This window comes from Asterias rubens, chromosome 1 (genome assembly GCF_902459465.1).
Source record: "Asterias rubens chromosome 1, eAstRub1.3, whole genome shotgun sequence".
Lineage (NCBI taxonomy): Eukaryota > Metazoa > Echinodermata > Asteroidea > Forcipulatida > Asteriidae > Asterias > Asterias rubens.
In genome coordinates, this window is record NC_047062.1 from 16197920 (window position 1) to 16212587 (window position 14668).

The following is a 14668-nucleotide window of genomic DNA, read 5'->3' on the forward strand; positions in this document are numbered from 1 at the left end:
TGGAACTGTTTCTACAGTCCTGAATTCTGTTTTACGTTGAATTACCCGTCAGCAATAGATGTTTTCTCTATGTTCACCTTTGCTTCACACCATCCCGGAGCTACCTCCCCATGCCTCATTGGAAGAGGACAGGACGCTACCTGTTGGCTCTCTAGTAACAATTATCTTCTCTTTGTCATCCCTTGATCTCACTCCAGTTCCCCCCATTGTAGGATTACCACTCTAATTTCGGCTCCCCCCAAATGCCGATCATGGTTGAGCTACTTTGTCCCTTATGGGTGAATGATTTCCCTGTTGTCGCCACCTCGTAGCGAAAACATTTTCTTTGCTTCAATCTCGGGCGTTGTGTTGTTTACAGCTTGAAGAAGCCTACAAAGCGCAGACTTGCTGTTGGCTACAATTGTACTCTTTATTGGCTCGTTGAGAAGCATAATGAAAGTATAGAAAGTTCAAACTTCTTTCTGAACTATTGAAGGACATGCATTCAATTTGTTAATTTCAAATCAACCATTTCAAACAAGTTGGTACAATAGTAGACGTAGTGTGAACTATATAACTGGCCGTATCAAAAAACGCACGCTATATTTGATACTGATGCAGTTAAGAGTCCGAGTGATCAAGGACTGCAAATATTCTTTGAAAGTATTTTTCTCATTTTACGTTAAAACTTTCCCGACCATTACACCACTGCCAACCCTTACAATCACACTGTTTATTTTGGGGACAACATTAATCTGAGTAAACCTAGCTCTCTCGTGTGCACAACATGAAGAATTTCCAAATACGGTACTCTAACATTGCAAGACCCAGAAAGACAGAGAGACCTACGTGGAGGCATGCACCTATAGTTATAGTATCCCGGTGACATAAAACGGATCACCTTTCATGGAGAACTATTGATAAAATTGTGTCATTGCATTATAAAAATATGAAAGTGGGTCACAAGTAATACAGCAGTTAAGGAAGCCGTTAATAAAAAGCTCTTTCACAGTGGTATACCGGTAGTTAATATATTTTGTATAGATCTGGATTGTGTTCTAGATTTATTATTTATGTGCACGTCTTTGTTTGTGTACTATTACATTTGGTAAGGCCATGCTTGATTTTTAAGCAAAGCATGCCAAGCGGAAAATAAAATGCAAGCAAATGTTAGTGGCCTGACGTTTTCGACCCTAGCAGTCTTTCTTGAAGGCCTTGGAAACTTTAACTTTGATTAAACTGTTGTGTTGCTTGATCTTGGGATTGATTGTTGATAGAAATGTGTTGGGCAACTGCTCTCCCTCCACACCCAAATAAACATAAATGAATAATTCATGATTATGTAGTTGGTACTTGTCCTACACATTATAACATCGATGAGATAGTGTTTTGCAGTTGATTATTAATCGCTGTTGATCGTGCGGTGGTTTAGTTTTGATTTTGAAACTATACACTAAATAAGGGGAGTATTCTAATAGGAACAACATAGCAACACATAACCACTGTTTTTCTTTTCAGGAATTATCATATTGTAAGCAATGATGTTCCGCACTGCACCATTAACTTCATTGTTCTCTGGTAAACACAATGTACACACTGTTAATGTACACAATGCAGTTGGCCATCAACATCCCAATGTTGACAGTTAACCAGCATATAGACAGATTAAGCTTATTATGCAACAATTTCAGGAGAAATGGTCCCCAGACAAACAAATCCAGGTCCAGGTTTTACCTCTATTATAATCTGAATCCCAAACATAACAGGTCTTTTGTATTGTTGAATCAAAACCGCACTGAATTGCCACAGAGAAAGTGTCTTTCTTTGCTCTTTGGTGTGTTTTCTTGCCTCCTGTGTTTGGTTTTCGCTGTTCCCTGGAATCAGAAAGACTAATAAAGTTTTGGTTTTGATCCAAAAAGTAATGTTCAATTTCCTCATAATTATGAAATTCAGATCTTTAGGGACACTTCAAAGGGAAATGTGTCACTGAACAGTTACAGATTATTCATACTGCACTCGGTTAGATCATGGAGAACAAAATGTGGACTTTACCCCTGTGGACTTCAGTTCGAATCCCACCTCTGACCAGAGCCTTGCATATGGAATGTGTTTTCAGTCCCTGCCTGATTGGGTGGGGTTGATTTTCGCTCATTTTTTGTAGCATCTAAAACCGAACATTACTTCTCATTTCCTATTCACCATTAGTAACTATTTTTAGCACTTGAGCTGTTGGCTTATGTAATGAATTAACAGGCCTTGAATTACACACAGCATCCACAGCAATTGGTGCCCTGTGCTTTGCTGTGGTGCCTTTTGCATTAAATCCAGTACAAAATTACATTTTCCCCATATTATGACGAAATACTTGAATATCTATTACATGTGTTGTACAAAATGTGTACATGATGTACATGTTTGTGCCCATCCATTTTAAAGACGACTATGTGTTGGACAGCTTTACTGGAGATTGTCAGGAAGTTAATTTGTACATTCAAGGGCGTGGCCAGGTCTAGGATGTTAACGAATGTCGATTTGCCAATTGACGTACATCCTTTCATGGAGCGTATGGAATAAGCCAGTTTGCTGACTTGCTTACTGTTAGTCAGTGTTAATTTTCCCCACACTTTCCCAAAACAAAAATGCCTACCAATGAAAGAAACACTATTAAAAAAAAAAAAAAAGCAACAAGCGTTTTTGCAAGTTGGAGTTGGAGTTAGTTTTAAAAAGGAAAAACAAAGTTGTGGCCATGGACTGTCTAGTTCTATTCTTTTAAAATTGCTGACTGAGGCTCAACATGGTAGGGTACCTGAAACAAATATTTGCATCATACGGGTATGACCCCGACCCTGGTTGCTAAGCTCTAATGTGGTACTATGATTCTTGAACATGCAAAAAATAGTTAATGGCCTGACGTTTTCGACCCTAGCAGAGTCTTTCTCGAACATGTAATCTTTCTTTGTATGGTTGAAGGACTTGAATAAATAAATGGATAAATGTATTAATAAGGAATACATGTACTGAAATATATAGAATTCGGTTAGTATTTTAGCAAAATGTGTAAAAGTAAAATCATAATCTGATCTTATTTGTTGACTTTCACGAATCAAAAGAATTGGGTTTGGGGGATTTCTGTTACCAGAGTATACCTTTGGTTTTTGGACTCGTTTCGGGATATCAATGTATAATACAATAAAACTAACCTGTGAAAATTTAGTTTCAAAAAGTGGTAGCATTTTTTAAGATATTGCTGAAATTCTTGAGCGGTTATGTCCTTGCAGAAAGAATAATCCGTAGTTGGAAACACAATCTGAGAAATATTTTATGCAGAAAGGTTTCTCAAATTGAATTTGTTTTTGAATCTCTCTCTCTAAAACCATTCTACTTTGAAGGGAACAGCTGCGGTGCTTCTTACCAAGAAAGTTGTGATGGTTATTAATTTTGGTTGTAATTACGAAAGTATGCCCTCCCTTAAACAGTTGAGTGTGATCTATTACAAAGAAACATTTTTTGACAACTGGAGGATTGTGTTGGAACCTTTCCAAGAAAAGTAACGATGTCCGTGCCTTTAACATCTAAGATATTCCCGTCAGCCATTCATCTATTCCCATGGCCACAAAGTGTCGAAGATAACGAAGGAAGGAAATCACTGTAATAGAATGGGAAATTAACAATTGGTCATAAAGCGTGGCTTCATCGTGGCAGGTTTGTTCTATGGCTCTTTTACACTGTGTGATATTCCGTCTCGTTTGACGCTATTTATGAAAGATGATGATGTTTTAAAATGATGATTAGTGGTTTTGGTGATGAATCTTGACTCCCGATATCAGAGATTGGTCATGGTTGCTCATCGTTTGTTTCCCAGCAATTTGTGAAGAGTAGGGGGGGGGTGGGGGTGGCGATGCATGGACATCAGGTTGGAGAATGGATTGCATACGGACCAAGTGTACAGATATGAACGGAGTTTATTCAAAGTGATTGCTGTACAAATATATTGAGGATGACAATCAAATTCAGAGAGAAACATGCAGACAAATTCAAAAGAAAATAATTTTGCGCTTTAAGAAAGCCATTTCAGTGACTCCTTTGTACATATTGCAACAAAATATTATTGTTAACATGTAATGTGCCAATGGAAACTAATGTTTATTTTGCGGACAATAACATTCTTATTTCTTAAATGTTTTTCATTAATGATTTTAGAAAATGCCTGGATTCACCAAGGATATTTTCTAAAGATGTGTTATATTCATGAGTCTGCATAAATTGACATTGCAAGATGGCTCAATGAAGGAAGCCAGTTGAAAGGCTTACGTGAGGAATGTATATCTTATGGGTGTGGTTCATTTTGTGGTCAGTGGTTGAGCAATGTTCAATGACCACAGTATTATCAGCCAAAAGACCAATCATAAAACAAACAAGTAGGCCTAAGGGTAAGAACATGGTGAAGAGCACTTGTTTTAACACAAGATTTCCTGTGGAATTTATTTCATCATCAGCAAAAACGGGAGTTTGTGGCAACAAAGGTAATCAAACTTGAACCGTTTAAAAAAAAATCTTTCTTTTACTCTACTTGGCTTTCTTTTTAATGAACTTTTAACCTATAATATACATGTAACTCTAAATGAGTTGGGGTGGTTCTGAAAAGAACCGTTGGTTTCAACTCGATGTTTCGATCAGCATGTTCTGATCGTCTTCTCGAGGGGGTGGTTCGTAAAAGAACCGTTGGTTTCAACTCGACGTTTCAATCAGTATGCTCTGATCGTCTTCTGGAGAAACCAAATATAAATAATTGTTTCCATGCATGGATCTGTGTCTTCATTGTCTTCACGAATTCATTGGGTGATTTTAGGGGGAGGGGGTACTTCTATACTAGAGGAAAAGAGTAAGGAATGGAAATATTTGTTCTTGGGGGGGGGGGGGGACACCCTCTGCCACATATTGGGCATGATTGATAACATGTAGGGTAGACATACCTTGTAGTGCAAGGACCTGACAGAGAATAAAAGCCACTGTACAGCCTATGCAGGTGCTTCTTTTGAAGGGGGCTCTTGAGATTAGGGTAATACCATGTACACGAACAATAACGGAGCAGACAACCAGCCAGCCGTCTATACATTTTTTAGAACACTTTTGTTGTTTTGTGCAAACTTTGAAGAAGACCCAAACAAGTCCATTATTGTCCCAACTTGTCTTCTTATTTTTTTTGGGCTTCCTTTCTGATTGGCAATCCTTGTAGTAAATTAGGCAGTGTGAATTCCAGAATTCCTGCGTAATAATAAGTCTTTGACAATGAAGGGAAAGTGTGTTGGCATGCTTGGAATGTGCGAGACAATAGTTATGGGGTAAGCCTTGACACAATTTGTTTAACATCCTGTAATCTATCAAATAACTTCCTATCCTTCCCCACTAAACTGTAAAAACCAATCGGAACACCGTCAACCTACAATTTAGGAGAAGTTGATGTACCTCCATGTACACGTACAACCCTGACTACTGATTTGTACATTCTAAATCCCGGATTTAAAAAAAGCTTTCTGTCCAAATCAGGGACCCTGACCCAAGACAACAAATGTCAAGAGCACAAAAGCAGAGGCAAATTTTACGGATGAATAGTTCTTGCACCCGAATCAAAGGTTGGTCGTTTCTGGTTGCTCGCCGCAAGTCTCTTTAGAGATTTCTGTTCTGTCCAGTGTGCGTGTGTGTGTGTGTGTGTGTGCGTTAGTTCACTGAATAGTTTCATGCCCTTGCAGTTGCAGTCAGCTGTTAAGAGTGATCGGTCTCCTGAAATCGATGACGTTGGACGAGAACCTTCTCTACTCTAGAAGTGTGTCCATCCGATCCAAGGGACCCTGCATGCTCTCCAGTGTGAGCTCTTGTCAGTGATATGTGTAGGATTCCTATGAAGTCAAAGCATTGATGTTGGAAGATTCTATCAATACATATTCTACCTATGCGGCTGTGACATTGGACTTATTATTTATCCAGTGTGGAAAGGAAGGTTATTGTATGTCTGGTGTGGTCTGTGATGTAGACATGTACACTGAATGCTGTCATTGTAATGCAGAAACTATAATGAGCTGCTGAGTGGTGGAGTTGTACCGTTTTGTTATTCCTGTGAGTATGGTATTTTCTTTAAGATAATTAATGAATTAATAACTCCATTGGTAGTTAATAATTAACTATGAATACACATATTGGTAAGTTAAACTTAACTTCAGTACATTGCTGTACACACTGTTGATGCTGTTCACATGGATCATACATGTAGTATGATTTGGGCGTTTGCCTAAAATGGGCAATAATTCAGCAGCAACACTGTGTCCATTATTACAATGTTTTCAAAATAGTGCAATTATTTCACTCATCACTGTTAGGTTTATCTAAGTGTGAGGGTGCAAGTGTCAAACAGTGAAGGACTGTACATGTATCTCAATGATAAGAAAGAGGGGAGTCCAGCAAATGGGAGTTGACTTGGCTGAAAAGTGACCATACATCAGTGGAGGTCCTGGAATGGTGAGTGAGGCTACTTTACAGAGGTCAGTCAGGCCTACGTGTGCCCCTGTACTCATGCGGCTTTGATATTATAAAAGGGGTAAGAGCCATGACTTAATTGACCCTCTGGACCTTTTTTTACTCTTTAAAAAAAGTGACATCCATGACCCATGTATCAGATCAGGCAACCAACCAGCAGGGTGAACCAAGGTGAACAAAGCAATTCTCGACCCCAAAAGTGACTGTCTTGGTTCATTAATTTGTCCTGTGGTTTTTCTGGCTATGGGTGAATTATTAAGATGAGGCGTACACGCTCGTTTAAGATCCCCTTCAAGGCATGGTTTATCCCAAGGACCGTCCTGCCTCGCACAGTTCAAGTGCTGCCAATTATTGCACGGTCTACTTGCTACCCCATGTAATGGGAAAAACGCTCTTATTTTAATGGGCTTTACTTTTACCAGTAGTACCAGTCCAGCTAGAACCTTGGGTGAACTCTGGTCTGCTGCGTATTGGTGGCCCGCAGCCGATTGGAAATTGGTTTGAACTGCAGTTTGTGTTTCTATCATGATGCATTGTGCTCTGGTATTGTGTGGACTGTCAAACGGGAGAGTTATACTCAGTCTTGCCGATGATCTATTTCAAATTGTGATTCCTTGTTGCAGGTAATTGTGTTTTGTATTCTTATCTTTTATGGTCTGGTTTTGTTGGTAAGACCCATAAAAACGAACAACTTCTTGGAACGATTGTTTTTTTTTCTTCAGTTGGACTACGATGAAATTAGTTTGACCATGGGATAGTGAAAGTAAACAGGAGGGAAGGAAAACATGTCTTTCTTATCAGTAGTCACCAAGGATCCCAACAACAAATGGTTTGTAAAAGACCAACATTAATAAATGTCAGTAATCAAGAGGTTGTTGGACTGTGAAAATAGAAACCCAATTTAAAAGCAGCAAAAGAAATATTTTGTTAAAAGGAAAGTGGTTTGGTTTTTTTTAAATTACAGTTTTTTTAACCAGAGTCGCAAGAGGTTTTCTCATCAAGGCACGAATATAACAAAAGAAAAATAATTGAAACGAGAAAAGTAATAGCCGTAGTTAATTGTACTCAGCAGGTCATTTATAATTCTGAATCTGATTGACAAAGATATAAACAGTAAACAAACACCAATCATGTTTCTGACATGGAGGAAAATAACCCTCATAAAAAGATGTTTTCATACTGTGCTCATAAACAGAACCTTGAGTTATAACAAAATTAATGTACTGGTACACTTTTACACCAAAGAGGTAACAATTGCTTCGTTACTTTTTGTCTTTGGTCCAAGCCTTCAGCCATGGTTCAAGGTCGAACTCAATGACCACACACAACATTTTTCATGTGGTTTTAATTGCCAGATGTTTTTCCTTCAATTCAATTCATTGACAACAAACTGAGAGAGTCCTTTTAGAACATCTACTCTATAATGTCCGTACATAATGAAATGTAAAAATGAATAATATCAATTTTACATAGATCCTTTTGTATGAATAATGGTGAAGTTACATCATAGCTGTGGTATTGGTAATCCCTTGCTCAAAGGGCCATAGTAAACCAGTCGCACATTGTACATTGTACAGTACATGTAAATCAAATAATATTGATTGTCAGACACTCTGCATAATTGTGTGCAACATTCAGTGGTAATAGGCGAACTCTGGTGCTCCTGTGTGCGGACAGTGAAAAACACAGGCTATGATTGAAGCAGGTGTAACCATTACTCAGTAGATGAACAGCTTGAGTGTTTCTCGTGTAAGGCCTACTACTACTACATCATGTACTGGTACATGTACTGATCTCACACTGAGTGGGTCTGGTTTCTGAGGATGATAATTACGTCAGCATAAAGGTATGGCAGATATGACAATACACTTGTATAAAGTGCTCATTGACTATTCCACAGAATCCACACTCTATATATGTCATAGAAAAAAATAATATTAGTCATAATATGGAATGGCGGAAACGCATGAGTTGTATCCCAGTATTATCGATTGTTCAGCAATGAATACAATTTGTTTCCCCTAATGGAGCGAGGACAATAAATAACAGATGCAGGAGTGTACTATGGGTTTGTTGTTTAGCGTTTTATTTACACAGTTATCTGTGAAGTAAAACTGTCATTTAAGAATTTGAGCATGAAGTCGTTTCAGAATTCCAATTAGTACATTTGGTCGTATATTAGCAATAAATCTGGTAATTATTAGCAGTAACTTATGTTGGTGTTTTATGTTACATACTTGATAATAATCTTACTTGTAGGGCATATATATACATGTTTATTTTTTCCATAAACACTTTATCTGTGTAAATTTGTGATTCTTGTTAAACCAACATCTTTTGTACACACATATTATGGTTTTATGTATTTATTTGTTTACAACTACTCTATGTTTTTAGTAAAATACATCTGAATTTGATACATTCCCTGCATTGTGAAAACAACATGTGGTGTTCTTAAATTATGTATATCTCCAATCTCCTTACTTAGTACATGAGATTCAGTTAAAACATGGAGAAAGAAATATGTTTAAGGCCTTTTGTTTGTCTAAGGAAGAACTAGAAAATCAGCAGCAAACTCTTTTCATGAACATTATTTAATAGCAACTTGTTAAAATAATCAGTATCAAACAAATTATTTGTAATAACCAGACAATTTAGACATTGCTAGGCCCTATATTTTTTCAAGAAGCGCAACAGAATCAGCAGCAAACGCTTTTCATGAACATTGTTTTATTTTTAGCAACTCATTATAAAATAAACAGCTTCCTAAAAAATATGTGTTGTTCGACAGTTTGCACAATGTCAGTAGGACACAAAAAAAATGGTTGATTCCCATCCCCATAGCCAGCCGTATTTGTATAGGAGAGCTATACGTGTAGACTTCGGAATCACTGGTAATGTTCCATGTTTTTCTAGCAGATCAACCTGAATTCCAACGTTGACCTTTGAAGTCAAGAGAGGGTTTTTAATGATCGATCGATCCCTTCAATGAGTCACGGCCAACGAAGCCGTGTGATTGGCCGCCTATCATGGCTGCCGTTTATTTGTTTATGTGTTTTGAATTTGAAAAAAAAGCTCATGTTTACCATCGAGGACGCTAATGGCAGAGCATTACGTAAATAACTGTTCTGGTCATGAGCTTAAACCCTGGGTTGACTCGCCTCCATGGACTCATGGAGCAATAGTTGACTGGAGTGGAATAACAATTGGTGGTACCAAGGCAATGATTTATGGCAGGGTTAATACATTGAAAGATTTGCTGCATTAAGTCGACATCTACTTGAGAATGTCTAAAAATATGTTTTTGATTGTTTTTGGGCACCCACGATGAATGAGTTGGTGACTCAAATCCCTCGTTTTAGTTTGGGTTTGTTTTGGAACTGATGAGTTTGTTTCATTCCTCATTTTACTTTTGGAACTCATGAGTTATAGTTGCATTCCTTTTGGATTGTTTAACAAGTTGCTATCGTACAAAAATTGCATGATTACACTCTATTGCTGACTTAAGATTTTGTCATTGACCGGTATAGGCAGCGCTTGTCTTGATGCTTCAGAGATTCGAATCCCCTCATCTTATCCCCCTCCTATTATAAAAATGGTTGAGGCCAATGACTCATCCTTTGTGCGTATAGAGCACTCGCCCTGCAGGACTAAAGAATTACTCTTTGTTTTGGAGGGTACTAAGTTTTGAATCCACGGGCATATTTTACCTACACTCTGGAAAAATTAATCCAAATTACAATTTTGTTTTGACCCTAGGGGAAAACATTACTTGTGGATTTTTTTTTTCCGTATAGGATTATGCAAATGTTATTAAAACTGTTCCGAGGAAGTAATTAATGAAGGAGCTCGTCAATCCTTATTAAGTTAATAATTAAGTTCAGGTCGGTAAGCATTTGGGGGAGTGTACACCTTTGAACGGAGGGCAGATTTTTCATGACAAATTTCCTAGTTGCTGAGGCAAGTCTAATATAGAATTTAGTTTATTTATAGCAGAGAAATTACAATGTGGCATTTTGGAAAGGTTAAAGTAAATGGGCGAAGTGTAAAATTATGGACACAACGAGTACAATGTACTGTACATGTCTTACATCCTTATCAAGAAATATCATAACTCATAAAATTTCAGCCGGTACCTAGACATTTTTAAAAACAATTATCGCATTAAATGTTCAGATCTTTTAACAATTTTTTTTTTTTACAGAATTAGTTGAATTCTCTGTTATACATAAAATTACATGTACATTTAGCTGTCACGTTTTTGATTTATTTGGTCCCATGAACATGAACACATGAATGAAGGAAACAAATTCATGCTCTTTAACAGGTTCCAATGTTTGAATATTCACGCGAGTCTTTTAGTCTTCAGCTTGCCTTCACATCCTACATAAAACGCAAAGTTCATATTGTATAACATAAAACAGCTCTACTGTATACATGTATCCAAAAGGCCTACAAAAATAATGTTGTAATGCACATTATTATGTATTATGGTATGGCACTGTCAAATGTACCATCTATGTGATGTATTCGGATTAATATGTACAGTCTGCATAATGTACATGTATAAAATAGGCTAACGCTTGAAATAAATCATATCAAATTGTACGCCAATGAGCAGTAAGTATTTATTATTTCATGAATTCTTATCTTGCCTCCATCTCACTCTTACGCCCACAATATCTGCATGTATCAATGTTACCCATGCCCTTTCTAATTAATTAACGACTAAACAGCCAGCTATCCCTAATATAGCACCGCAATGCATTACCTCATTGCAGCGACGTGGCCGTAAAATATGTACACTTATGCAGGTCACCCCTATTAGCCGCTGGCCGGGTCAGCAACCGGGGATCGGAAATAACATCCAACCATTGACCGTGCTCGATCATGCACAGGGATTACTGAATGAAATTGTAATATTCGATTGGAGAAGTTCCAACGTGGAACTGGCAACCCTGGGAATAAATGAGGTAATGCCTGCTCGTGCACAGATGTACGTATAAAAACCTGACATGTGGATTTTTCTCTGTTCTTCTGTCATTGAGTTTTGGTTTGAGATGAACAGAGGAGAGGCTCTGCTCAACGATTTATTTGTTTTTTTGCAAAACAATTTATTCACGTTAATTTCCTCTTCTTTGGTTTGAATGTCTGTGTGCGGACTGCGGAGAGTGATTGGTGTTTGGACTTCGGATCTGTTTTGAGTATTTTTCTGACGATTGTTGAACCATGCTTGGATTTGTTCTTCCGTTTGGTAAATCAAAAGGGAAGAAGAAGAAGAAGAAAGTCGAGATGGCTCGCCTTTCTGGTAACTATCGTCTTTGTTTATCTGGGAATGCATTGAATTCAACAAATAATTTGATTTGACTTTTCTGTTTTGTTTTGTTGAACATTTAAGTTTAGGTTAAACAAGGAAGGTAAACTTTCAGAGCAACAACTTCATCATAGTTTATTAGGGAAATTGTACTTTTACAAGTTTTGTTGTGTTTTTAGGCTTGCTTATGTGTGTATATTAGGTGTCTTATTAGCTGTCAGATGGTCAGATAATAAAATGTTCTTCCCTGGCGTCAGAACAATTATGCTGTATCGCAGTCACTCTTTATTTCCTATGATATGTGCAGCACTTCAATCATCAATCACTCTAGATGTATTTTTTCTGTATAATGGTATAGAAACATTTTGTAGCAAGATAGTGTACATTGCAGTACTGATCACAGATGAGATAATGAATGTGTGCTTGTTATGTTGAGGCGTGATACTATACTCCTACTTTTAGTAGTGTCTGATTTTCTTTTTTGTTTGCCTTTGGATATATCAGAAAAACTGTGATTGAATAGCTTGAAAAGTCTGTCAACCCTTGTACTCAATCAATGTTTTCTATTTTTTTCCCAAGGACCTAATCATGCTTGTATATTACACCATGGAGTACACCATGGAGGACATACAGTAAAAAAGACAGGAAGCTGTTATTTCTCTTGTCTACCCTAACACCAATCAATTATTTATGTAGCCAATTAACCCCTTGATTAAATAAGCAGTGGTTTGTCAGCCACTATTGTGTGCTCAGTCATTTGTTTGGGGAATGTGTGGCTGATAATAGGAAGGAATCAGTGTAAACAAATATAGGGTAGACATCCTGGTGATAAAGTTAACAACTTCCACCCCATCAGGATTAGGGGTTGTTTGGGTTTGGGTTAGGGTTAGGGTTTGATTGCTGACCAGTACTCAGTAGTATCTTCCTCTATGGTAGAATGGACACTGCTGGATACCTGGTCATCCTGATAGCTGATTTAGAGATTTGGATGTTTATTATTACTGCCAATGTGTGTGTAAAAAAAGGCTGGCTAATGCAGTTTGTATATTGTTGCACAAAATGGTCAGAATGCACATTTTTGCGCTGTGGTTATTTAGAAAAATTGCTCCAGTTTCCACGTAGTTTGCCTGCTTGCAATGTAAATGGTCGGCCATGTTGTATTTTGTTGTCACCGATATCTGTGTAAATGGCCCTTTACGCATACAATGGCACAATTACTGTACTGGGATTAGAAATTCTGGCACAAAAAAAACTTACGTAATTTTGAATAGAAGGTGTTTGGCTATTTTATCCATGCAGGCCCTAGGCCTAGTGAAACATATTTTTAATTTAAAAATATTTGCTTTTAAAATGTGCACTTTTATCAAGCATTGTGCAGGAGGGGGGGGGGAGTACATGAAGACACATAACAAAACCCATGTACAATTACTGCCTTTAACCTTACACATGTAAAAGGAAACGCACTTGTCACTTTTCCCTCCCCAAAATCGAAGGACAAAATGGAAAGTAAATAGAGCACAATACAGTAGCTGTTTAGGTCCTGCTGGGCCTTGACCCATGCATGGTCACAGTTCCCATACATACTTGGCATGGCTAACCAACCAATGACAGTTCTTCCAAAAAAAAAAATTCTGAATCATAAAAGGTGTGACAGAGAAGCGTAAACAAATGTCTGATGCTTTATTCTTTTTTATTTGTCTAGGTTAGTGTCCCACTGCGCCCCAACACTTTATTTCTTTATTATTTCAACCACTGAAGAAACTTGTTGAATTTTGAACATCCTTGTGGGACCCCAGGTCTTTTTTTAAGTCACATGGGGAAATCAGAGCATGCAAAGTGAGAGTACATGGTCTTGATGTTGATGTCCTCAAATCACGTTCAACATTACTAAAAGTGTTAATGCACCTCATTGCAGTGCACTTTTCATTCCAGATGCCAATTTTTTTAATGTTTTTAGATTATTTGTTTACTTGAGTCAAAATACACTGAAATAGTTCTGACACTTCTTAACACCCCATGTGTGATTTTTATTTCTTAACTTCCGAAAGTGTGAAAGTCCCACAGTGCCGTGATATGGTTTCTATAGTCTTCGTCAGAATGAAACCCTTCCCTCCTTTTACACTGTAGCTGATTTGTTGACATAACCTAGCCTTCAATCCATGTCTTCTATATTTCATGCTCTTTCAGCGGCCATGTTTAGATAAGCTTGTGGGAAAAACATTTTGAAAGAACGGAACTGCTGTATATACCCTACCTGTTGCCACATACAAGCAATTGCTTCCTGGGGCCACCACCAAACAGACCAAACCAAAACCTCAACAAAAAAACCTTGACAAAGAATTCACTTTTGTTATCTCAAGTTCAGGTATTTCGTATGCAAGTTTTTTTTTATAGTGCAGTTGCGCACATTGGCATGTGGGCAATTGCATTATTCATACTGAGGGGGTAGTGGTTGGCTGTTGACTCAGTGTGGATGTATGTCTATAATTGGACTGCGCTTTATTTCCTTGGTTAGTCTCTGAATCAGGTGGAACCCGCGATATTACTTGTCTGGACCAAGGAGAATAAAACGTAAATATTGTCAACCCATAGGGCCTAACATTTGCCGCTGTAATCATGCAGTTCTCTGGGTATGTACGTTGTTAACTTATCATCGACCCATCCCTCCAAAAGTTTGAACATTACTTTGTGGTTGAGATTTGAAAAGTGGTTGAGTCTCTCTCCGTGAAGAACAAAGGAGCAGTTGTTCCACTGCAGTTGTTCAGGTATTTCTTTTGACAAGGTGTACATGTGTTTGGTGAGCTAATTGTACCCATGATACGTGAGGCCGAAGGCAAGGCCCAT

General features: G+C 37.7%; 1 protein-coding gene across 6 annotated transcripts in view; it reads left to right on the forward strand.

Moving 5' to 3' along the window:
- LOC117288707 overlaps positions 1 to 14668 on the forward strand; it is a 68909-nt gene that overhangs the window by 16780 nt on the left and 37461 nt on the right. The window contains exon 1 of one of the 6 annotated variants that reach the window (XM_033769581.1): positions 5767 to 6093. The exons of 3 other annotated variants lie outside the window; for them this stretch is intronic. Coding sequence is in view for 1 of the 3 variants with exons in the window: in XM_033769568.1 (XP_033625459.1) it covers positions 11740 to 11818 (79 nt within the window). In the remaining 2 variants the exon portion in view is untranslated. Of the gene's footprint in view, positions 1 to 5766; positions 6094 to 8270; positions 8357 to 11555; positions 11819 to 14668 lie in introns of those variants that run through there. 2 more of the 6 variants (XM_033769589.1, XM_033769568.1) reach the window with 2 other exon arrangements.